The 27,184-nt window shown below is 39.5% G+C and overlaps 2 protein-coding genes across 4 annotated transcripts in view; one reads left to right on the top strand and one right to left on the bottom strand.

Annotated features, from left to right (window-relative positions):
* vars2 (valyl-tRNA synthetase 2, mitochondrial) overlaps positions 1-16,607 on the top strand; it is a 102,093-nt gene extending 85,486 nt beyond the window's left edge. The window contains exon 30 of the mRNA XM_039768695.1: positions 14,938-16,607. Coding sequence (XP_039624629.1) covers positions 14,938-15,015 — 78 coding nt within the window. The 3' untranslated portion in view covers positions 15,016-16,607. The remainder of the gene's footprint in view (positions 1-14,937) is intronic.
* A 4,509-nt stretch (positions 16,608-21,116) lies between these two features.
* The window catches only part of LOC120539021 (alpha-1,3-mannosyl-glycoprotein 2-beta-N-acetylglucosaminyltransferase-like), a 45,950-nt gene continuing 39,882 nt past the window's right edge, over positions 21,117-27,184 (bottom strand). For all 3 annotated transcript variants that reach the window (XM_039768709.1, XM_039768708.1, XM_039768710.1), the window contains exon 3: positions 21,117-25,107. In XM_039768709.1, coding sequence (XP_039624643.1) covers positions 24,409-25,107 — 699 coding nt within the window. In that variant the 3' untranslated portion in view covers positions 21,117-24,408. The remainder of the gene's footprint in view (positions 25,108-27,184) is intronic.

A 27,184-nucleotide genomic window follows, 5' to 3' on the forward strand; every position in this document is an offset into this window, starting at 1 on the left:
AGGAGTTTTATTTAATATGTAATACGTGCTCTGATTGGGTAGCTTCTCAGCCATCCGCCAATAGCGTCCCTTGTATGAAATCAACTGGGCAAACAAACTGAGGAAGCATGTAACATAAATTGAAAGACCCATTGTCTGCAGAAATCCGCGAACCAGTGAAAAATACACGATATATATTTAGATAGGCTTGCATTTAAAATCCGCGATGGAGTGAAGCCGCGAAAGTCGAAGCGCGATATAGCGAGGGATCACTGTACTACGAAGATATTTCAATGTTCCTTAAACGTTGTGAAGAATCGGCGCTCTAAGCTTACAGATGACTTAACGTCTATTACAGAGCTGATTGTGTGGCGATCAGTTACTTGTAGAAAGAAAAGCAAGGACTGCGGGGGCGGATACGCCAATATATATTGAATATAAAACAGAAAGAGAAAATAACAACACAGGTAAAAACAAAGAGACAAACTTCGGCAAAAGTTAAATGCTTGTGTCATGAGCACGAGGCGGCTATGCAGTGTCCGCAATGGATGTGGCCATCCACCATGCGTAAGCTACCTTATTGACATTGGCGGGTGAAGGAGACACCGATTCTTCCTCTGCCCAGGGCCACCACAAGTCTAGAGCCGCCCCTGAGTACTGCTGCAATAAATTATTTCATCGAAGGTCGCACACAATCACTGCGCGTGAAACCCATGTTTAATAACGTGCTTTAACTCCTATCACCATGAAAATGATATCACGTATACATCTCAGTATTTTAGTTATTTAGAGAGCTGTAATATCACGAATGTAATGGACTCTGTGTCCAGTTGGAGGAAGAGAGCCGGTTTAAGAATCAAGTAGTGATTCACACACACAGAGCACATAGAAGATCACATACAAAACAAAGCATTTAACGTGCTACTTTAATTATGATGTGATTTGAGAAACTGGTTAATTAAACGATTTTAAGATGAAGTTTATGATGTTCTACTTTAATGACAAAATAAACTACGTGATTAAAGTGGAAATTTCGAGATTGAAGTTGACATTTGGTGCTTTTTCCCCACTGTGTGCCTATTTTTTTCTCTGTACCCTAATAAGCTTTCATATGACACTCAGACAATCGCCTTTTCACGGTGACTTTGATATGTGACTTCTTTTTTATTTCCGGCACTGTGCGATTTTGTGAACGTGAGCTTTCAAGTTTCTCCAACACGATATGTCACTCGATCAACTTCCTTTTGTTGTTTATGACACGGTTTATTTGAACAAATAGTATGTTTTTCCTTTGCCTCCACTTGCTATTCGCTGAAATTCTTATATTTTCCCCCGTGCTTTTCCCATTGTCTTTTCACAGAAGGCTGTGCTTAAGGGCGATTTATATTGATTTGCATATTCAAATAGGCGTAATTCTGGGAGGATTTGGGGCGTTACATAAAGCGCGTGCACAAGCGTTACTTTTCACGCTGATCGGGATTTATGTAGCGGAAGAACGTGGAAGATGGAGTACACACAAATCCCTGCATCTGGATTTTTCTGTGCGTAAGCACATTTCGGCTTTTGTGCTTACGCCATGTTATAGTGTGAGTTCTACACACGCCGTTATACATGAGGCCCCTGGGGAGCCATGAGCTATTCCCATTATGTGATCAAAACCCATCTGAACACAGTGGTGTGCAAATTCATACAAAGCATCTCAGCTTCTTCTTAATGAGGTGGCATTGCTATCCACTGTCATTTATTCAAATGTAGCAACATGGCAAAATACATTGTGAAAGTATTGTACTATTGTATTCATCCTATATGAACTGTCATTTTCAATGACAAAGTGTGGCTCTTCAGTTACTGATCTTCACTTTAATATACAGTATATCTAAGTCAGAAACAGATTTTATAGAACTTCATCATCATAAGGATGTTTAAAATTATTGTTTAAAGTGAGGCTTAGTATAGAAAATTTAACCTTAAAAAAACAATAATTCAAACAGATGGTAAAATAAATGATAAAAAGCCTCTGGTGGTGTTGGCTCTCACTTTTGGTGTGGTGTGTCCTGTTGAAGCATCGACCCTTTTCTGTTGTTTTTTTATTTGATTCTATTATTATTATTATTCTGTGAACAGAATGATGTATTTAAAATGTTTTAAAATATTTGGTTCTTTTAGAATAACAGCACATGAAGACTGTGCTCATTAGTGCACTTCATACGTATACTTGTTTAGAAAAATGTCTTTATAGATAGTAACAAATGTGCAAAAAAAGTCTTCTGTACATTCCTATGAAAGGTGGCTGCACACTTCTGCCGTGTACGCACTTACTGATCTGTTAATCCACTCACAGCCAGCTGGTGTGAAGCAGTGTGAAGGGGCCTTTGCCTCACCGTATCACTTCATTATTGAAATGTCTTGGTCACTACTCACTAACCCAGTGTTCGCTGCAACCCTTCACAATGTTGGAATCACATCTAACAAGGCTATGAAGCGTTTCCATATTTAGCTTCTAGTAAAGTAATGTATAATTAATCTACAGCCCAGCATGCTTCCAGAAACATGACGAGTGAAGCTGGCAGAAATACTTTGGTTTCATCTCTTCCTGGTATGCATTTCCTCGTGTGAACATCAGTTTAACATCTTTTGATAATCACGGCTTTGTTTGTAATCTTTTTGTCGACTTGGCATATGGGTTCGGGGACTTTTATTCAATCTCTTTTTACTGCACTAGTAGAAGCTGTGTTTTATTTTGTTTTATCCAATCTCCTCTTGTGTTTCACTTCAAGCAAATATAGTTTATACGGCATTAAAGAAAGCTTTTATAGGGCCATACAGCCACGAATGAACACACTAACAAAATTATTTTTAAGGTGTATTACATGTGCTTCCAGAATACAGACCTGCACTTAAAATGTTAATAATAAATACATTAGTTCTTGATCTGGTTTAGAATCCATTTGTTGCTATTTTCCTCTAAAATTCCACCCACAGGTTCTAGGAATTTAGAAGTCACCTGTTATCTGTGCCCACACTATAAACATAATACTCATGAAAAGATAACCATGTCATGTGAGCCGGGTGCTGCTTAACGGTGTCACCTTCACTCTTCTCTCCCACACTCCTGCATGCCATTATAATCACTTTAAAGGTCACTTCACTGGGTTACCCTGAGTGTGCCACTTCAGTCAGGTTAGAAGAAAAAAAAAAGGTCTAAAATATCTTCAGACTTAAACAGTACTTTACTATTTGCTTTAGATTTCATAAAAAGTGCCATTACGTTTCGAATGAAAACATTCAAGCAGTCAATTTATAATTTTTTTTTCTTTCTTCCCGAGTTAATGTCAATAGCTAAAGATTTTATTTTTACAAGTGGGGCAGAGAGGTGGGTGGCATTGCCCTAGCAAAATATTGATGACAGTATATGCACAAAGGCTGCTGGCATACAGTGGCATATGTGAGGAGGCTGAGGTTAAGCGCCTGTCAGGGGACGGTGTGGGAGGCCTATGTGAAACTGTTCTCAGGCTGCAGAAGTAATAATACATTTGGCAGAGGAGCCCATTGCACAGACTGGGAGAAATGTAGTGAGCAGCCTGGCAAAGCCATGGAGATAAGTCACTGTAAACAAAGAAAATGTATGTATGAGGCATCATAATCCACTGCAAGAACTGAACTTGTTGACACGCTATAAAAAGACCAAAGGTTAGAGCAATGACTGGAAAAATAAAAAGACATGCACATATGCACTTATATAGAGAACTGGGATTAAACACATTCAGAGTCCAATTATGGACGCAAAATTGGGAACAGGTGGAAAGTGTTGGGCCCACAGAGTAAGATTTAGTACATTTATTCATGTTGTGACATTTTTTCATTATTTAATTGTATCTCCTGATAGAAGTGACAATGCTTTTGAGACCTTCAATCATTAAGCTTTAGTACTGCATGCACAGAGTGTTAAATATTAATTTGCTGAATCCTACTATTTTTGTCCAATATTTCAACAATTCAAAGGGTGATGTGAAATATAATGAGATCTGATAGTTCTCTCTACCTTTTATAGCAGCTTTCATATCTGTCTGTCTTTAGGCCTCATTATCACTCTGTCTATGCAGTTATTTTCACAATGTTCCAACATTCATAATGAAGCTGTTCAAATTACAAGTCGCTAATAAAACTGTGTTCACGTTTGACAATTACACATGCAGTCATATACAGTTAGTGGTGTAGTGGTTAATTGAACTCCTTCCCAGTCACTGTCTTTTTGGAATTGTGCATTTTGTTCTCATGTCCAGTTGGATCTTCTTTTGGCACTTGGTCCAACATCCCCAACCAAAATCACAAAGAAAAGAAGGACAGTTTAAGTGGCCAGTTGAAATATTTGTGAGTGTAACCTTTGATGGCCCGGCCTTCAATCCAGTAATTGTTAAGCTATGGGTGCTCAAGTTCAAAGCAGGATGTAGGTTTTTGTTCCATTTTTGTTTCTAAATTAAAAGCCATTTACTTACTTACTGTGCTTTATTTTGGGTAACTTTCCTTTACAATTCCAAACCCCTCTTTGTTTCCTTCAGTATTAAACAGCTGCATTCCTTGTTTTTATTGGCTTCATGTGTTCTTAAGCAGCTGTCATTTAACAATGAGATGCACATGACAAAGAAATGAGCAATTCACCATCAACTTGACCTCATTGACACCTGTGTCTGTTTGTCATGACATGTCTGGTTTTTTTTACAAAATGTTTGGAAAGAAATGAAAGAGAAAACAGTGAGCAGCTGAGAATTGTAAATCTGGCCATGGGCCATAAATTATTTGGATGATATTGTTAGAAAATAAAAATCTACATATAAAATTAAGGATTAAATAACAAGTGCTCTATTATTGGCAAGAATTGGCTTATAATTAGCAAACTGGGTTTGAAGAAAAACCTGTAGCCACAGTGGACCTCTAGGACAAAGCTGTGTTATCCCCTGCCTTAAGGGATAGGCTCCGGCCCCCTGTGGCCGTGTATCCTACAGAACTGCTTTGTCCTTTCATTAAGGAGTAGCGAAGGCCAGGAAACACAGACTATTTAGGCCGGGTTTATACTTCACGTGACACATGCTGCAGTGGACGCTCCTGCTACGCAAGCATTTTTACTGTTTATACTTGCACGAGTACTTTACGTAAATCTGGAAGAATCCACCAGGATTGTGTGTGAGATATTATCATGGTGAGAACAGGTTTGGCTTCTCTGTGTTTTGAATTGCCTGGAACACCCATGAAATTCCGATGACACCTTACCGCAATATCTCTGAAAAGGATGTTTAATGATTAAATCCATTAATCCAGGGATGTGTCCATTCCAGCTAGCATTGGGCATAAGGCAAAAACAATCCCTGGACGGAGCATCAGCTCATCGTAAGGTGAATACAAGCACACACATACACCCTGGCATCATGTTAGTGTCACCAAATCTGCATATCTTGGGATGGAAACCGGAGCACACTGTGGAAACCCAGCACGAAAACATGTACACTCCAGGCAGGGAATATCAGCGACGTGACTCCATGCGAGACAGTAGCACTAACACTCCGCCGCTGTGTCACCCCCATGTGTGTAATTATATTGACGGTATTCATTATTTAAACGAAATTAACGATTTATCTGTAAAATGTAACATACATACTTTAATGCATTTCATCATGAAAGTGATACCAAGTATAAATATAAAGATTCTAAATGTGCAGAGAGTTGAAATATCATACATTTAATGTGTTCTGTGTGGCAATGCTGCTGTCAGGTCGGAAGGAAACCCCAGATAAAAAAGACAGCACAAAAGATGGTATGTGACACTTTTAAAATGTATCGTGTCATTACAATCAGGAATATCGACGCTTGAATATAAAAGCACCACGAATGCATCTGCATGTCAGCATTTTGCTTCACCACATCGAACCATTCATCAAACATCGAAGCCCGCACATCGATCACGTAGGATCCTCAAAGAGACTTTCTGTCACATGTAAACAGAGACTCTGACGTCAGACTCCCAACTTTTATCACACTGTGTCCCCCGACTTTTTGCTGGTACTGCAACTCGCGCAAGTGTCACATTAATTTCTGAGGACATGCTCAGAGGATGTGTCAAATGAACGCTGGGAATGTGTGGCAGCCATGATGCAGGTGCGTATGTGTTCTGAGCGTGAAGTATAAACGAGCCCTTAGGGTAACTTCCCATCCTTAACTAAAGCATGCTCCAGGAACAAAAAAACACTGACCGACTCTTTCTTTCTGCCTGTCTGTCTGCCTGTCTGCCTGTCTGCCTGCCTGCCTGTCCGTCCGCCCACACATACAATTTTTAATAATATTGCATTAGAATGAAGTTTTCCACCATACTGTGTAAAGATGGTTTATTCATCTTAACTACTTAATGCAGTAAAATTTGTTTGTCTGGGACACCAAGCTTCTGCCAGTTAAGTTAACTAGCAACTCAAAAATGGCCAAGTGTATGTGCCCTGCGATCTTAAAAATAAAAGTGCCAACTGGAACCAAAAGTACTTCTTCCGAGCAATGCCACATGTGTACCATCTTACCTGAAGGATCAAGAAGGTACCTTTATTTATTCAGAATCATTACAGGTTCCAGAAATGGTCATGAACAAATGATAGGACATTTAATAGATACAATAACAGGTCAGCTTATCTTGATCTGCCAGTATCCTGTTAAGCAGCTTCCTATACATTAAAGATTTCTTTTTTTTTTCCATATTAGGAACCTTTTTAAAAAATTGGGAGTGCTCTCCCGTAGACTTTATTGTACAGTATACTCATATATGGGGATGGATATTTGAGGAGTAAACCCAAAGACAATGGTTATATTTTTATATTTTGTAAATTAAAGAACCATCAACAACAAATCAAATTTAATTAATAATATATTGAACAATTATTATAAAAGTAAAGTTCAGTAAATCGAACTAAGCAGGTGCATGAATAAAAAAGTGCCACTTCCAGTTAGCGAAAATAGCTCAAAAGAAATCTATGTTTTGTACCTAATACTTGTATACAAAATTTGGTTGACGTAAGTGAAAGCATACTCCAGTTATCCTGTTTATACACACACACACGCACAGATTCAATTCCAGAAATGGTATTTTCGGACTCTGGGAGTTCTAAAGCATTTAGATTCATCAAATCTCAAGGTTGAATTTTTGGACGATTACAATACTTTACCTATACTTCGTATACAAAAAAGTAAAAACAAACAACCAATTTCATATACAGTAGACCCCCGCAAAGTCGCGTTTCAGAGTTCGCAGCCTCAGTCATTCGCGGATTTTTTCTTAGAACCTAACTAATAATTGTTAGCAGAAACCACAAATATCCTCTGCAATTTTTATGGCTTTTTTATGGCAATATTGTACTGTAGACAGAACAGGATGCAGCTGTACAGAAAACCACGACTTAGGATGGTGAAAGTAGCCAATAGAATTTGAAACTGCAACTCCCAGCAGTCTCTGCAGTGGCTCTGATTGGTCTTCTGCTGAGGGTGTTGAGGCTGTTGAGGTCAAAGGATGTCAGCGTGGCTTTTGAAAAGGGGGCCAGTGACCAAAAGCACAAAAAAAAAGTTTTTGTAATTTGTGTTTCAAGTTCCTGTCTGTCTGTCTGCCTTCTATTGGGTTACCTGCACTTATTAATTTTGTCCTGGATCGTTTCGTGCGTCTGTATTGTCTGCCTGTGTACATGAGGACTGTAAGTGGATTCATGGCCATCCGGCAAAGAAAGGAGCGCTCCTGAACCCGTCTTCACCATTTCAGGATCTACCGGTAGTACTGTCTGTACATTCCCATTCAATGTGCGGATTTCTGGACTACCTCTTTTCATTTGTTGCCATTTTTCATGAACTTTTTCATGATTTACTGTGTGTGTTTTGTTTGTGCTTTGTTGTATTTAATGTGTAATTGCCATAAGGGGAACAGGGGTGGTATCATTGTTTTCTTATTTCATTTGTTTTCATTACATTCTTTGTTTGCTATTTGATTACCGCTTTGCTTTGTTTTTGTCTCTGTTTGTGAGTGCGCATGGGTCGAGTCAAGGCTGAATGCGTCCCTGAAATCTCCACCATAAAAATAAATAAATCAGTCTTCTCGCACCAGGCTACACTTACTTAAAAGCCTGAACAGCACCTGTCCTTTTTGGCTGATTGCTTTGTTTTTCTCTCCTCCCCCAGACATCGTTGTGCTCCCCTATGATGTTTGTCTATTGTTTAATCGATAACTAACTGCATACTGAGCTCGTTTTACTTCTGAAAGAGACATGTTTGTGTAAAGTGTTTGTACAGACAGGAACTTTAGTCAATCTCCTTTGTTTCTGTGCAATTCTGTCCCCCAAGCGTTGCACTTTGTACATATTGTTTCAGTAGTTTTTAAAATAGTTTTTACAGTTCATTAGCAGTGTGTAAAATGATCGTGTTGCAGTAATTGTGATTCTCTTTGCATGAAAAAAGTGTTCCATTAAAATTTCACTTTTTCTTTGTTAATTGTGACGTTTACTTAAAGTGCAGCAAAAAAAATATTTGCCGTCCAGGGATGCATTAACCCCACATATGTGGCATTTTAAGGGTTAAAGCCCCCAGATGCCGCCAAAAAGAGCTGCAACGTGTAAGGCTTCTGGCAATGAAAATGCGCTTGCATGAATTACAGTACATATAGCGGTAACATCGGTATTTTACATTCTAGCACTGCAGGAGAGACATAACAGTACAGTATACAGTACCTTTACATTCTTTATTTTTAGGTAATGTATTAAGATGAGTTTGAAATTAACTTGAAGTGTTTTGGGGGCATATTCAGGGTTTACACTATGAAAATAGGCATTTTTTTTAAATACATCCAAAATTTGAGGTTTTTAACAATTCGCGGATGCTCTAGGAACATAACCCCCGTGAATTTTGGGGGTGTACTGTACAGGGAAATTTTTCCCAGAATGAAATGGTTCTTTGTCAAGCAATGGTTTTACAAGGAACCACACAACCCAGTAAAGCACCTTTTAATGGTGTTATTTTTATGAGTGTATGATGAACTGCAGCCCACCCAGGGTTGGTTCATGTCTTGTGCCTAGGAAGACTGCAGCAGGAATAGACACCAGCACCCTCATGGTTTTAAGAAACAAGTCAAGTCAAGTCAAGTTGGGGAGCATGCACTGGTACAGTGCATTGCCGTACCCACTACATGACGAAACAACTCAGGATCCCGGTTGGCAACCTCCCAGGCAGACACGCAGTCCAGTCCCACCCTCTGAAAATGACCCTCTATCTGCCACAGCCAGGTGTTACGACCCCTTGGCCTGGTCCAGCCACTCGGGTCACCAACAATGAGGATCTTACGAGCCCTATCACCCTCGGGGAAACGTGCCACATGGCCGTAGTGCCGTAACTGACACTCCCTCAGAATGCAGTTAATGTGCCTGCAAATTTTAAGAAACAACTTTTAAAAATTATCTTTCTTACCCAAGGAAAATTGCTCATGAAAGTTTAGGTTCCCTTTAGTCATTTAGTTTTGGTATTTTCCTGTTTTTTTATTGTTTTTCCCCTTTTGGTTTTATTTGCCTTCCTCTACTTCCTAGTGTTTGCTTAGCCCCACTTGATTCCTCCAACTCCTGATCATTCTCAAAAATAAATCTCATACTTCCTAGGATTTACCCATCCATAACCACAGCTCCATTGTTAATGTTTCATGTTGAGTACTCATTCGCTGTCAAGATTAAGGTTTATTCCTAGTCTGGGTTTTCCATATGATTATTGTATCTTATGATTTCAGAGTCATACTTTGAGATGCTGTGCTTTCTATTTCATTATCTAGCAAGAGTAAACCTGACTGGAGGGGGGTCACAGCACTTATGGTTATAAGCACAAAAGAAGGATGAGAAAATGGATAAAAACTTGTACACCCACACGCTTTTATATATACATTTAACTTATGTGCCTAAATGCTTGTTGTGTATATACAGGTACTTGCATGCTTACATAATTCCTTGTTGAATTAACTAACATGTTTAAAGCACAACATTCTTCCTTATATACAATATTTTGAATAAACACTCTGTCTCCATTGGGCATTAGTTTTGTTTGCTTTCCTATATCAGGAACTTTTACCTTAACATTTGCTTTTGAGGTTGCTGTAGATCAAATAATATGCTTGACCATGTCTACAAACTGTCAATAATTAATAAATACCAAAAATATCAAAAGTATGTAGCATGAAAAGTAGTACAAATATGACTGCAGTAATATGGTTATAAATTCACACATCTGTATCAGCCATAAAATCTGTAATCTGTCTATAGGATGTCCATTTTCTGCTGTGTTTTTATTACTATCCACTTATTCGCTGCATTAATTTCCCCAGATTTCTTAGCTTTATGCCGTACATGTGAGATTCAAAGTTATGAAATCGTAAATGTTATCCATGAGCTATACGCAGATACAAAGATTATTTGTTTAATGAACAGCTCTTTTACAAATAGGCAGTTAATATCTAACTTGTCAATTCAGGTTGTGGCTGGCGATTATTTGAAAAAGAGCAGTTATCAATGCTGGCCCCCAGCTCCAGAGCCCTGGGTTCAAGTCCCAGTCCTGGTAGTGTCAGGTCTACATGGGGTTTTTCTCCAGGTAGTATGGTTTTGTTCCCACATCCCAAAATGAGTGAGGACTGCAAATTGACCCAATATGAGTGAGCCTGCCATGTGATGGTCTATTGTCCTGTCTGAATTAAGGAGGTGTGCTCTTTGGATAGTCCCACTCCAGGACCTGGGGCCTCATGTATAAAGCTTTTCATAGAATTCAACTAAAATATGGCATATGGACTTAACTAGAAATGTGTGTACAGACAAAAAAATTCAGATGCATAAAACTGTGCATAAGCAAAATCCTACACGCTTTCCCTTTATAAATCCCAATCAATTTGAATTTTAATGCACACGCATGTCCCTACAGCCCCAACCCCAAATCCTCCCAGAATTTCACCTTATTTGAATATGCAAATCAATATAAATAGCCCCTTCTGTTCAATGTTTTGTTAAAAGGCAATGGCAAAAGCATATGTGGGGAAAAAAAAAGAATTTCAGCGAATGCAAAGTGGAGGCAAGGAAAAACTTACCATTTGGAGGCTTAAGCAGTATTATAAGCAAGAATAGGAAATTGGTGGAGTGATACAGTGTGGCAGAGGCATTCATTGAAAAATGAAATGTAAATCAAGTGTAAATAATTTGCATGTTTAATAAGGCAGAGAAGCAGGCAGCAGATGTATTACTATTTACTCTGTTTGAGACAATATTACAAAATGTAGCCCCCATGCCTGGGACACAAATCCATGCAATGAAGGTGCTGCTGTGCCCAGCACATTTTCAGGCACTAGTTGCTGGCAAACACACCTCTGCATCGGGCAACCATCTTGCTGTGTGCTGACGGATGCTGTTCTGGAGTAACAAAATGCAATAGTGGATGCTGTAAGATATTTGGAGAAAGGAATTAAGAAATTCTGTACTATGTGGTATTGACCACAAATTAAATGAATTGTTTAAAAAATAAATGCAGCATCTGATTACTTGTTTTTACATTCTGCTAATTACATTCAAATAAATTTGTAACACTAATCATTTGGTGGGTCAGGGTCAGTTTCATTATATTGCATGTTTTCAAGTGCGGACAAGCCACGATTGTGTGACGCATTGTGCAGCACGCTACATGTTTGCACACTGCGACACACTTTCTGTGCACTACAGAGCAGCTTATTAAGAGTGGAAATGCTTTCTATTTACATAAACAAATTCATCCTCTGAAGGCGCCTTTATAGGAATGTGCATACGTTTTTAAACCAGAGGTTACTGCGAATTGTGCTTTAATTTTTGCCCAGTCAACCATAGTGTAAGGAAATCTTATATATCCTGATGACAAGCAGATAATACTATCCCATACAGCTGGCAGGGCACGACTCAGTAATGACTGAGAAATACCCGATTGGTCAGCCAGTTTACGTTGAAAAGGTTATGTGGCTAAAAACCCAAGCGTGGACAGAACTTACAAAGGAGCAGGTACAGCACAATTCCTCAAAGTCTGCCTTTGTAAAGTTGGAGCCAGTTCAGCACACAACTCCAGGAGGATAGCTGTTGGAAATCGAAATCAACTCAGAAGCCAATCATCATCATGGGACAAGAAATCGGTATGATCTCTAAATACATGCTCCCCTCTAATTGTTCCATTTACGATGTCTTCTAACAATGCTAAAGCAGCCATGTTAGTTGGAACGGTTTGGCCATTCCATGTACCTTTATATTGTCACAGATTGATTACAGTCATGTGCTTTAAATTTGTAAACAATATGCAGTTAATGTCAGTGTATTTGGTAAAGCCTGTGTCATGGATGTAAATCTAAAAAAGAAAGACCACAGAAACAGTAGCGCTGCTTTGTCGCTGGGTGCCACCCGTTTACAACACCAAACAGAAATGTGCGTACGCATGGTGTGAGGCTTCGGCCAGTGTTCTCATCTATGTCTTCATTTCTGTTCTGTTGAACCTGACGGCCCAGTCTAGCACTCAGTCTGCTATCTCAGCTCTCTTTAAAATTTAGAAAAGTGCTTGTGGCTGCCATGGCTTTTGGTGCCTAGAAGTGTTTCATTTTTCTGCCTTATTTTTCTTCATTTTAATTTCCTTGTTTGTTAGAATTTTAAGCTGTTCAGTGTTATTTCGTCTATTGAAGGCAATTGAAGGCTGTGAACAGCAAATAACAAGGGAGGGAACAGCTAATGAGCTGAAGTGGGGCCATTTTCATGTGTGTGTGATCACCAAAAGAGCTGCTTTTATTAAAATATCTTTTGGGGAACAAACAAAGAAAGGAAGGGTTGAGGAGGTTATTATTATCTCAGTCCATTTTGTTGAGTTTATTCCTCAGAAATGTAAAACTCCAGGTTGGGGATCAGCCACCCTACCTTACTGATACTGCTATATAAATAAAATGCAGATGTGGACAAATATGTTTGTACCCCTGCACAAAAAAGAACAACCAAAATTTGTCCCCGAAATAGCTTGAAACTGACAAAAGTAACTGGCATCCATCGTTTATTTCGCATTTAACAAAAATCACAGTTTGCTTTAGTATTTTGATTCAACAGAATATTTCAAATAAAAAACAAATGAAAATAGCCCAGACAAAAATGATGGGACACTTACCCTAATATTTTGTAGTACAAACTTTAGAGGCCATCACTGCAAACAAGCAATTCCTGGAGCTCTAAATGAGACGTCTCTACCTGTCAACAGGTAGTTTGGCCCACTTGGCCTGAGCAAATGTTTTGAAGGGGGTCTTCTCCAGACTGCATGTTTCAGTTCTTTCCGAATCAAATCAGGGCTCACAGAAGGCCACTTCAGAATAGTCCGATATTTTGTACTTAGCCATTCTTGGGTGCTTTTAGCTTTGTGTTTTGGGTCATTATCCTATTCGAGGATCCAGGACCTGCAACTGAGACAGAGCCTTCTGACACTGGGCAGTACGTTTCGCTTCAGAATGTCTTCACAGTCTTGAGATGTCATTGTTCCCTGCACAGCCTCAAGGCACCCTGTGCCAAGAAGAATGCAAAGCAGCCCCAAAACATACCCGAGCCTCCACCATGTGTCGCAGTAAGTATGGTGTTCTTTTGTTTTCATGTGTGGACAAAGCCCCTGTTTTGTGTCATCTGTCCAAAGGAGATTCTCCCAGAAGCATCACGGCTTGTCAGTATGCATTTGAGCAAATTCCAGTCTGGATATTTTGTTTTTCTTTGTTTCATTGAGTCCACTTTCACTCAAAATGTGATTGATGGTGCAATCAGACACTGATGGACCTTGAAGTTGGAATTCAGCTTGTACAACCCCAAAAAAAAAATGCAGTGATTCTTAAATTTGCTTTCATTTCATTGCAGACTGATTCTTAAATTTGCTTTCATTTCATTGCAGACTGTATGAACCCAAGATATTTCATGTTTTATGTGGTCAGTTTCATTTCAGTTATTAATATACATCCATTTGTGCATTTCAGGCCTGCAACAAATTCCAAAAAAAGTTTTGATAGTAAAGCATTCACCACTTTGTAATGTCGCCAATCCTTCTCACAACACTTGAAAGATGTTTTAGTTTTAGCACTGAGGATACCAAGCGATGCAGCATTTCAGGTGTTATTATGTCCCAGTCTTCCAGCAAACGCGTCTTAAGGTGTGCAGCAGTACGGGGTCATCATTGTCACGTTTTCCGTTTAAAAATTCTCCACACATTCTCGATTGAGGACACGTCAGCACTGCAGGGAGGCCACTCCAGTACCAGAACCCTCTTCTTCAAAATGGCTGTCTTTTCTAAATGGCTCATACAACGTTTTTATTAAATGCCTTTAAATTAAAACTGAAATGAAGCAATCAAGATGTGATTGACACAAAATCACTGAATTATGAAAACTGTATCACTGTCCAAAAAATTATGGACCTAAGTGTGTATCTGTAGTGGCAGAATGATAGTCTGTGACGTAGTCTCTCTACTAGGAGCCCGGACTGTTACATTTGGTTTTGAATACAACAATGACAGACAGTTTTCTGACCATACACCTGACGTATGTTCTGTAAGTATGGGATAGCTGCTTAAAGAAAGGTAACAAGATAGCTAAGCCATAAACTGAAACTTTTCCTTTTCTGTAATATCAGTTTTTCTCTTTATTTTTATGTCAAGTTTTTTTGGTTTAAATTTTGCTGAAACTTTTAACATGAAGTTACTTGGACTGTGGACTTATTTGCACACGTATCACACCCACTGCCCCAATTGTTCAATGAAGGAAGCTGAAACAGAATTTTGGAAGTCTCAGACAATTGCACGCGACTGTAAGAATAAAGCAGGAAAACGGTAAATCAAATGACTGTCATGACAATCATACTTTGCTCCAAGTGTAATTTTATTCCTTTTTATTTTTTCCCGTAGATTTCTGCTCTGAAGAATGAACTGGTACAAATTCAGCAGGTGGCAGAGGACCTGGACAACATGCTTAAACAGCAATGAATCTCTTGAGTGAGACATGTGGAGTGAAGGAGCTGCTAAAAACCCAGAAGTGGCACAGCCAGACCACCAAAAGGTGGTTTAGTTTTTGTGCGTCCAAGTTTTAATCAAGAACTCAATCAAGTATTCTCTCATTATTGTGGGAAGTCAGCTTTTTATGAGATTGATCTATCTGTAGAACTACGAGACTTGTGGGAGTTTTATTTCCGACCATCCGAAATTCATAATGCCTAAACTATTCCTTTGGCACCATCATGTTAAAGTTGGAGAAGCTGGGAAGACTGTGTTCAGCAAAAACGTTTAAGGAAATTCTGAATGTCTGACTGCTAGGAAGTCTTGGACTTGTTCAGCCAGAGTCCCTGCACACCCAACAAGCTGCTTTTCATTGAAGAGTTTATTTAGCCTGGGCTAGCCCAGTGAGTGCGACTCGGTCAGCCTGAAGGTTATCACAATTCAAACGTGTGGATTCGTGTTACAGGCGTTTCCTCCTCAGGGCTTCCATGGCTTACTTTATCCCACTGCCTGTAGGTCTGTGTGTGTTTAGCTGGCCTGAAATATTTATGGGCCAACCAGAAACATGTGGTGCATGCCGCATTAAAGGACACAAAACAAGTAAAATCACATCCGTTAGCCAGAGTGGCGAGGGGGGTCTCCTCCGGCGGGACTAGCGCTCACAATAGCTTAGGATTAGTTCTGAAAAACAGACTGCAGCAATATGACAACTGGAAGCCTTGTGGCTTCCAACATTTGTGACTCCATTATTACCAAAGAAGGGTTAAACTGAGGATCATGGCTTCAGCGCCCCCCTCCTCCCACCCAAGTGAGTGGAAAAGGTTAATGGAACAGAGTTTCTTTAATAGAAGCCCATCATGCAGTGGAAAGAAGAAAACAACTGTTTAGGGATTTTTTTTTTACTTCATACTGTGCGAAAAAGGAAGCAGATTTTAAAGCTGTGTCAACACACAGAATTTGTGAAAGAATAAAAAGTCAAGACAGGAAATGAAAACATGTTAGAAAGAAAGAAATAAAAAAAAATCAAATCCCTGCCCTTGTTTTAGAAACCACGAACAGGATGTGGTTAAAAAGCCCAGCAATGCATTGATTCAGATGTGGCAAGTTATTTTTTTAATTAAAAAAATGTAATCCCACTCAGTTCTTCTTCAATAAAATATAAATAAAAAGGGCTCTCATCTAAAGTCTTTAGTAAAGAAGAGGTGCCCTTTAATGCAGCCACAACTGGCTTCAAAATGAAACCAAATTGGTCATCCTAGGTGTTTCGTAGGGAACTTCCAGCCAAGCAACGAATATGCGCGTTTCAAGTCGCACGCCACTCATCTCTTTAAAATGTCTAGCAACACTCGGCTTCTGTAATCGGCTTCACAGTTAAAACTCCACTCTTAACTGAGAGGAGACACGTTGGTAAACATCAGGAAAGTATTTGTTTACCTCTGACTTTAATCTCTTTTGAGAAAACACGATCATTAATCGGGCCTGGCTTTTTTTTATGGATGTTATCTACTTGTTGAACAGTTGCAGTATTTTTTTTTTTAAACAGACACACATTGACAATTAAAAATGTTACAATAGTAATGGTAGCTAGAGTGCTACAAGCCTCGTTCTCTAGTGGGCAGCCAATTATTGAAAATGCACATCAACTGACCCATTGTTGTGTTCAAGCTCATAGGAATTCAGATTTTGAGCCTTGGCACAGTCCCCCTGTCGTATGTGTACATTTAGTTCAATATTCTGATTCAGGGGGCCTCAGTCTTTCTTCCTGGCATACCAACCTGGGCATTGAAATGTTTAAGTACCGCCAGTTTATTTTTGGTCTTGAGTTGCTAAGTACTGAACATTTATTAGTTAAAACTAGAGGACTTAGTCTTTATCCCCCTCCTACACAATATCATTTTTATTTTTCTTTACTGTATGAACAATAGTGGGTTTTATATGGAATTAAAATGTGGAAATCCCAACCCAATTAACAAACTGGACTGGAACAAAAAGCTGCAGCCAACATGGCCCTCCATGGCTGCCCAAGTGTGGACGGCTGGCTGTTGGTCCACACCCATTTAATGCCAGGGTTCGCCTTGCAGTTATATTTTTCATCCAGTGTTTTAACTTGTGTGATGACTTCTAGTTACACTCCGTAACTGAGCAACACACACCGGCTGTACAGAAAAGCCATTTTGTGCAAAGCCTGTTTTACACCTTGTGACTAAATGGCAACTGACCATCAAACAGATGAGGCCTCAGCCTGCAGTGGAAAGCGGACAAGTCCCGATGAAGAGCATGTACCACTTAACTCAAATGAATTATTCTGCTTTTAATCAGTCTGTTCTTCTTAAGGGAACATCACCCTAGGTCTTAGTTAAGCTGCACTATGAAAAGAGGGTAGTGAATGAATGGCTGGCTATTAAAGGGAAAAAATAAAACCACTCTCATGTGCTTTTCTGTATCTACCTTAATCGTTTTTGAAAGCTGCCTGCTTATTTTTACCACCATCACCATTTTAACTCTACTCAAACAGTTTGTGAATGCATGTGCTCTTCTACATAGGTGTTTCCCCATATTTAAAAAAGTAAATTTGAGATTGTTAACATACTGCAAAACTTGACATTTTCAAACCCGCTCAGTTCTGTTCAGGGTCTTGAGGGTCTAGTTCTGGATGGTGTGCTGGTCAACTACACTTACAAACTGAACTGGCAGAATATAAAGCTGCTAGATGTGCACATCTTTGGGATGGAACAGGAAGACGTAGGTAGCAGCATGTGCTGCATTAACCAGCCATTCATTAGAGAGGACTGGGCAAACTTGGAAGGCCCTACAGGAAAACAGGTGCAGAAAGGGGGCGGTCCTGGAAAAGAAAGTGGAATTGTTTTGAAACTGCTCATATGAACTAATGTACAGTGCATCTGGAAAGTATTCACAACGCATCACTTTTTGCACATTATGCTATGTTACAGCCTTATTCCAAAATGGATTACATTCATTTTTTTTCCTCAGAATTCTACGCACAACACCCCATAATGACAACATGAAAAAAATTTACTTGAGATTTTTGCAAATTTATTAAAAATAAAAAAACTAAGAAAGCACATGTACATAAGTATTCACAGCCTTTGCCATGAAGCTCCAAATTGAGCTCATGTGCATCCTGTTTCCCCTGATCATCCTTGAGATCTGCAGCTTCATTGGAGTCCACCTGTGGTAAATTCAGTTGATTGGACCTGATTTGGAAAGGCACACACCTGTCTATATAAGGTCCCACAGTTGACAGTTCATGTCAGAGTTCAAACCAAGCATGAAGTCAAAGGAATTGTCTGTAGACCTCCAAGACAGGATTGTCTCGAGGAACAAATCTGGGGAAGGTTACAGAAAAATTTCTGCTGCTTTGACGGTCCCAATGAGCACAGTGGCCTCCATCATCCATAAGTGGAAGAAGGTCAAAACCACTAGGACTCTTCCTAGAGCTGGCCAGCTATCTAAACTGAGCGATCGGGGGGTGACCAAGAACCCGATGGTCACTCTTTTAGAGCTCTAGAGGTCCTCTGTGGAGAGAGGAGAACCTCCCAGAAGGACAACCATCTCTGCAGCAATCCACCAATCAGGCCTGTATGGTAGAGTGGTCAGATGGAAGGCAATCTTTAGTAAAAGGCACATGGCGGCCCACCTGGAGTTTGCCAAAAGGCACCTAAAGTACTCTCAGACCATGACAAACCAAATTCTCTGATGATACAAAGATTGAGCTCTTTGGTGTGAATTCCAGGCGTCGCTCATCACCAGGCCAATACCACCCCTACAGTAAAGCATGGTGGTGGCAGCATCATGCTGTGGGGGTGTTTTTCAGTGGCAGAAACTGGGAGACTAGTCAGGATAAAGGGAAAGATGACTGCAGCAATGTACAGAGACATCCTGGATGAAAACCTGCTCCAGAGGGCTCTTGACCTCAGACTGGGGTGACGATTCATCTTTCAGCAGGACAACGACCCTAAGCTCACAGCCAAGATATCAAAGGAGTGGCTTCAGGACAACTCTGTGAATGTTCTTGAGTGGCCCAGCCAAAGCCCAGGCTTGAATCCGATTGAACATCTCTGGAGAGATCTTAAAATGGCTGTGCACTGACACTTCCCATCCAACCTGATGGAGCTTGAGAGGTGCTGCAAGAGGAATGGGCGAAACTGGCCAAGGATAGGTGTGGCATCATATTCAAAAAGACCTGAGGCTGTAATTGCTGCCAAAGGTGCATCAACAAAGTATTGAGCAAAGGCTGTGAATACTTATGTACATGTGATTACTCACTTTTTTTATTTTAAATAAATTTGCAAAAACCTCAAGTAAACTTTTTTTCACGTTGTCATTATGGGGTGTTGTGTGTAGAATTCTGAGGGAAAAAAATGAATTTAATCCATTTTGGAATAAGGCTGTAACATAAAATGTGGAAAAAGTGATGTGCTGTGAATACATTCCAGATGCACTATACAAAAGAACTTCCAGGGCCCTTATGTCAATTTAACTAACTAATATACTCCGGCAATTCACAATGAAAGCACCCTGACTTATACACTAATAATTTATGACCCAAATACATTTGTGCATTCTTTCTGTATTGCACCAGTAATTTAAACTTTAATGCATCCGTTAAGTTATCCAAGGAATTAATGGTGCTTTTAGTTAAATTAGTAAGACAAGTTAAAAAAACTTAATGTCAAAAAGAATGGAGACAGTAAGAGATTGTAAAATTACATACACTATCAAAGCTTTTTGGGCACATGTTGTGGAGTGCCCACGTGTAATTTTAATATAAATATACTGTGGCTCATCCAATTGACCAAAAAAGATGTGACAACATAGGAAGCAACATCAGAAAGAGAGACCATTTCATTTGGATATTGAAGAATGTAAGCTTATGGATCACGCCAATTGCTGAATTAAAAAGCCACCCAGGACAACATCCACCCTTTACATTGTGGAGATCAATATACACAAACATCAAATCCCATGATAACAAATACTGAAGTAATGACATTTGCAGAAAAACCTACTTTTTGTTGGCCCAAAAAATGTTCATGCAACATCATGTTTAACAAATTTTGTTTTAGTGAAATGTAAATTTAAGTATAACAAACATTTTTTCAACTAAAAATGGCCACTGAAGATAAAATATGATGCAAAAAATACTTAATGCCATAGCTATACTTTCACTGAGTCTCAGGATCTCTGCAACAGGTTGTGTCCTTGTTAGACCAAAAAATCAGGCCAACTCGCCAAGAGTGTGGGCTCAACCTCACACAGGTATAGACGAATTCAGCAGTCCACGGAGCATCTGTGTGGGTAGTTGTTATGTAGTGTGTGGATAATGTACTGTTGGAGTTTCATAGTGCTTCTCAAAGTTTTCTTTGTGATGAACAAAAAAAAAAGTGAGGAACAGCATCAGATGCGAACATCCATCATTTTCATAACATTTTTGTACTTTAAGTGATTTTTTTTTATTATTACAAGTATTGTCAAGCTTGTGTCACAGAATTACATGAGAGACAAAAAGTTAAGTCCAGGTCTCCAAGGAAAATACAGGTACTGTATAGAGAAGGCAGGCACAGTCTCAATACTTCATTCAAAATAGGAGCTGTTAGGAGCCACTCAACCCTGTGGGGGTCCATGGACGCCACACCAGAAAGTGCTGCAGGAAGGTCATCAGGAAGCACATCCAGGTGTATTATAAAAGGGGCTGTGTCACTCCATTTGGAAAAAGGATATAACAAGAAAAGTGCACAAAGAAATGCGAGTCTTCTGTTCCAAATGCAACAGTAAAGCAGCAGACACTAGACATGCATTTCTTTATGCTGACATTTTAGTATTTATGTTTGTTTCTTTTCTTTTTGGGTGGGAATGTTAACATTTTGGCTTGTTATGCAAGGTGTTGCTCAGGTTGTGCAGGTTTGATAGAGTGGGCCCAATGATGGGATGGTGTCCTATCCAGGGACAGTTCACGTCTTGAGACCTCGAGTTAACCATGTTATGTGATCGTATGTATTAAATAAATATTACTGGCAAACAAGAATATATTAACAAGTGAACTACTTGTGACAAATACCAAATGAAAACAGTTAAGCAATTGCCCAACTTTATTATTATTTACATACAAAGTCTGCATGACAGGATAGGCCCAATTCAGTCTCCCTTCCTACTTTTCACAGAATGTAAACATGAGAAACCCCAGCCCAGCCCTTAATTTAAAGGAAAAAAAAAAAAAGATAGAAACAAACAATGCATAAACATTGAGTGCGACCTCCTCCATAGAAAGGGAGGAAATTACCAAAACCATAACACTTCTAAAATGTTCAAATAAAAGGCCAGATGGTGTAGCAAGAGCCTTTCATTTGATTTGCTGATAAAATTGAAAATAAATGCTATTTTCAGCATTTGTTTGTAAACCATACTCCATCCTGAATAAGTTTGCATGTATAGGAGTAAAATAATTGTATTAAAGAACACAGATGGTTTACGTAGAGGTAAACCAAAGAGTTTGACTTTAAATTAGTAGTCTAACATCTCAGACAAGAAGCGTTTGCTCCTTTGCTGAAAGCCTTTTTCCATCTTGCACAAAGGGAAAATGTCGTAATTACTGACCATTTGGACAAGGCAATTTGCTCCCAACTTAAAGTTTATTAGATGTAAAGAAAAAAAAAAAAACATTTAAAAATTTTCCTTTTACAGGATATCTGAATTTTTTTTTTTTTAATTCTTGCTTACAGACATAACACAAATGACATTTGGGTTTAAATCAGGTATTTGTCCCCTCACCTTCTATTCAAAAACTGCAAGCAAAGTGGAACATCAGCATGGCTTTTCACACAGGAGTTGGAGTATAGTATCAATTTGAACATTTTCAAATACTTGTGTAATAGATCTCTACAGTAAACAAGAAAACTGTTGTTATCTGCCTGCCATATATGCCCAGGTCTAAAGGCCAAGATCTTTTTGTCAATTCAATAGGACATTTACCAATAACATTTTTGTGTAAATAAAAACCAAAAGAAAAAAAAAAAAGAAAAATCACACAACAAAAACCCCACACGTCACTATAAACCACATTTTGTAGACAAAAAGTGCACTCATTTAGTCAGTACAAACATTTACCCAGCCATATCTTCAGTCTTGCTTTCTTCATGCTTTACTCTTTGGCCTAAAATTAAATTAAATTAAAAAAGTGCCTCTGCTGCAAGCTGCCACCCAACTTCCTGCTTCTTAGTGATCTTTCTCGATGATGACTGTCACATTATTTAATGTACGTAATAGCACCATGATGGACTTGAGTGGCTTCCTGTGCATACTGCATAAAGTGATACCCGTGTGCCTGTTAGCCAGCTAAAGGTGACAAACCCTCGTCTGTTTCAGTCCAGGAGTCCGGCACATTGACAATGGAAGCTTGGAGGCAGGTAACCCAGAACTGCATCCAGAAATGAATCTGTATTGAGTGTTGATCCAAAGTAAAGCAAAGTAAGAGAGATATTGGGAAACATCTTGATTGATTTATCACCTAACCAATATCAGAGAAAGACCGAACTCTAGCTGCACTTAACAAGTGGAACACTTGAACTTTGAGCCAAGCATCTGCCATGTCTGTGCTGTAAAACATCAAAAGGAATTTCTAATTTTGTTGTTATTTCAACATTAGGCATCACTTTCTGATCAGTCATGGTCAATTCTAGAATTTTATCAGCGAGTATCTGATCTGACAAAGACATTTGTGAGCCTAGTTCAGTATGGGGTGAGGCCAACAGAACATGGACGGGCTTTAATTTAGCACTTCAACTGGCAGTGTCTGCTGTGTGCAGTATATTGGGGGTGTAGGGTAACATGCAAGGACAGAAAACAGCAGGGGCCGAGGAATAAAAAAGTTCGACCTGGTATCTTCCTGAATCCGGTGGAACTCCCACACAAAACAAAAACACTCACACCACACACCCCAGCTGTCCTAATGAATATTTGACATAAATGACGACTATTCAATGGTTTAATCCTGCAACTGTACATATGGCTGTGCAGCACAGACAACTTGAAAGAGATGCCCGATTCAGATAGGATACAGTTTCTTACAGACACCAAGGATACCAAAGATCATACTGCCCTCATGCTGTGGCAGGCAATGGTAGATCAAGGCTGGTAACACAAAAAAGACAAGAAAACTGACCACACTGACAGACTTGGGCAAAACCCAAACACCCCCCCACCTCCCCACCACCCAAAACCCTACGAAAGGAGATGCTCAGTGAGCAGACAGCTGAAACACGATTGGTTTCAAAATCTCTGAAAGATCCAGAATGTCTGGGATACGTTTGGCTTCATTTTTCACTTGGTGTTGGAAGTAACCGACGTGAGCAGTAGAACTGTACAGGCGCAAGAGTCCTAATGTAGTTTAGTTTAGAGGGCAAACAGCACATGATCATGTGTGCCCTGGCTTTCTAATGATTTGAAGGGAAAAACAAACAACAACTAGTATACAGAAGATATAAAAGAAGAATTCCCAGGAAGAAAAACCATGGATGTTTTCTCTCCTACAAGCTTTTCAGAAGCAATCAGTTTGGTGAAAAAGTTATTGTATTCTTACAGAAAAAAGTGTATGAAAACATCTGAAAAATAGAAAAAAGACCTAAATATATTAAAATTTGCACCTGAAACATTCAAAAAGAATTTAGAAAAAGAAAAAAAAAAAAAAAATCTGCATTGACAAGAAGTTACAAGGACGTCATCATATATGCAGTCTTTCCAGCAAATGCTTTTTAGTACTCAAAGCCTGCGCGTGAATGTATACAAATGTACGTATGCATCCATACACACCCCGGTAGCAAACATCTCAAGTGTTTGTAGTTATGTGTTTATGTTACAAATTCATACTTTTCCTAAAAATAGGAAAAAGAAAAACCAACAACTCTTGTGCTGCCTGGATTTCCTTCTTACCTGCCAGTGTGCTACGGCCTACACGCTCATGTTCAAGTATTAGTCTTTCCATTTTTTCCTCTTTCGCTCTTTTACTGCTCTCAGCTGCTGCCTACCAAATTTAACACTTTTTTCCTTACGTGTGGTTCAAGGTGATCAATTCTAAAATTTCTAGATAAAAAAAAAAAAAAAAGCAGCATGCATTATAAATAGCAGATGGCCTGCATCATCCTTGTATCGATATTTTCAATTAATAGGTGGGGGGAGAAAAAAAAAATAAAATACAACTTACTCCATTCAGGTTTGCTTAAAGGTTTAACAATGGGTAACAATAAAGGGTGGCAGGGAACAAAATAAACGTAAAAAAGTAAGGCAATGTAATATTGGAAGCTACCACAACTGTAGAAGAGGGGGGCTGACAAAAAAAAAAAAAATGGGGGAGCCACTGCTGCGGAGGGGTTAACTCCAAGTTGTATCGTATCCTGTCCAGCCAGGAGGTGGCGCTAAGTATACCCTCCTGCTGCGATACATGAAGCTGACAACCCCCATGTAACCAGCTCTAGGAACCCCAGACTTGAGATCATCCATGACCCCAAGGGCTTTGGCAAAAGCTTTAAAACTGTCTCTTGTGGAGTACTGTATCCGAACAGGGCCGGAGCTTGAAACTCGGTTTCCCTGCAGTTCCTCCACAGTCACTACTGGGGCAGCATACACTTGCTCGGTGAACGTCCGATCGTAAGCCTCCTTCTTGAGGTAGCCGAGATCGCGCTGAGTGAAAGGCACAAACTGGTCATTGAGTTTTATGAAACGCAGGTATTGGTCAAAAAACTGACCCAGACTCACACCCTTCCGACCGAAAGTCATGGTGCGAGAAACTTCTGGGCGGACGCAGGCCCGGCCTTTCCGCTGCTCTGGCTGCCTCATCCAGTCGTCCCAGAACGAGGCAGGCCACTTGGGCTCCAACTCTTCCCAGAGGTCTTTCAGCAGCATCCAGCCCAGCCCTGGGAAAAAGTCAGTCCGGTACAGGAGCTCAGGAGATTTTTGATCAATCATCTGTTCACGGCCATTGTCATTCCATGCAGAGATGCACCACAGGGACTTATCTTCAAGCAGTAGGGGAAAGAGAGAACGGAAGTACTCAAAGAAGTCTGGGGATACCTATAGGAAAGCAAATAAAAATAAAAATTAAAGACATATATTCTAATATGGAGGGGTCGGAACACAAACTTTTTTAAAAGCATATTTTTATATGAAGAATAGGAGACTTGCAATAACCCGCCCTTAGAGAGCCTTACAACAGAATTCAATTTAAACGAGAGAGTAAAAGATGTGATCTGTTTTTGATGAACCGTTAAGACAGCAGGGTGTAAGGGGCCTGTTTTGCACTAAACTGGACTAAGAGCTGGGTGATAACCTGTGCTAGATTTGGTAGTGCGACATTATGCTGTTGTCAAGATATTCACATTTTAATTGATAATCAGTCTTTGTGAGATGGAAACAAAATTTTTTTTTTTTTTTTAGAAAATGTGTTCTGGCTTCGACTTTTCAAGGCAATTCTCCATAATCTGTAGCCATGTTTTTAATACTGAAATCTGTGCTGACACAAGAGTGCACATCATTAAGATAAACTCAGTTGTCCTAGATAAGCCGTTCTTAAGAAACAAAGACGTTACACTCTGGTGAAGACGACTAATCTGCCTGTGTATTTATACAGAGGCCCGCCTTTTACTGGGCTTCATCTGCACTGTTCCATAAACTGAAAGAAAGGAGGAAGTGTTGACATTTGAGGTAATAGCTGAACTGGTTTGAAAAGGTGAATAAACTGGTAGTGAACAGTGGCATGTGAACTAGACAGGGGCACACTGCCCACTGACCCCGGTTTGTATGGCAGAGGCACAAAGAGCGCCTTTAAGAGTCTCTACAAGTCGGTTGTAGAATCCTTAGACAGCTTATCAGTGTTTGCATTTTTCATTTTACACACCACACCGAATCCAGTCAGACCTAAAGCCGTCTCACAAGAGACTCATAGAATCAAGCACAGCTACCTGTATATGGCGATGACACTGCAAACAAATTTCTTTTTCAGAACATTTCCTGCTTTAATGCTGTGGTTTCAGAAAGAGGACATCGCTTTGAAGACTATCAATCAAACACCAGGTGCTCAGTCTAAAAACATGACTCATTTTTTGAAATCCATGTGACTTCCGCTCATTTTAATTTTAAACTAAATATACTCAAAATCTATCCAACATCACTGAATGTAAGTGGGGCCAATTTCAGGTTTCTAAAAACAAGGATGGAAGAAAGAAACAAAACTGCCAAGCACTACAGTTATCAAAGGAGTAGTAAAAATAATGCACAACAGCCTTTTATCAAAGATCGAGCTATGGAAGCTCCACAGGCAAGTCTGCTGGCTTATCAACATCTACAAGCCATCTATCAGATGCTCCTCCAAAGTGGTCTGTTAGCACCAGGATTTCATCCTGCTTAGCTGGTAGATAAAAAGCATAATCCTTACCAACGTGTGGATTTAGCTATCTTGATTGAGCAGTATGTGATGGATCATGAAATACAGTGCTCTCATACGTAGAGCTGCGCGAAAGTGTGTGAACCCTTTGGAATCGGAGGTCCATCACAAATGGCTCCAAAAAAAAAAAAATATGACCAGATCATCAGAACAATATTTCTTTTATTTACTGAACAAAAAAAAATAATCCAACTTGCAGAAGCCACATGTGAAAACCATATCCGCTCTGCAGATTCAACAGCAAGACCGCATTGCCAATGGTTTGTTTAAAGTTTTATGCAGCCGGTCCCCATTGTCTTTTTATCAAGTGGTTAGCAGCGCCCGACTCCATTTACCTTCTTAAATCAACACAGAGGCAGCAGGACTGTCCATTTGTTTTCCTACTGTCTTTAATGTCTTTTACAATAAAATAAAATGTTCATGCCATGAAGTGTCCCCCATGGTTAGATTTACCTAAATTTTAGGACTTGGCGACTAGCCGATTATATGTTAAGCCTTCGCACATTACACCTTAGGCTTGGTCCACTCCAATGGATCCAAATGAAAACGCGGTTTTCTTTTTAAAAGTTTTTATTCCACAGAAGTGTTTTCATTTAATTAAAAAAAAAAAATAAAAAATTACCATTCACACTGAAAATAGAAATACATATACTGTGTCCTCCATAATGTTCAGGACAAAGAGTTGTCTCCTTGATTTACTGGAACCTG

This window comes from Polypterus senegalus, chromosome 11 (assembly GCF_016835505.1).
Source record: "Polypterus senegalus isolate Bchr_013 chromosome 11, ASM1683550v1, whole genome shotgun sequence".
In the NCBI taxonomy this organism is placed as follows: Eukaryota; Metazoa; Chordata; class Cladistia; order Polypteriformes; family Polypteridae; genus Polypterus; species Polypterus senegalus.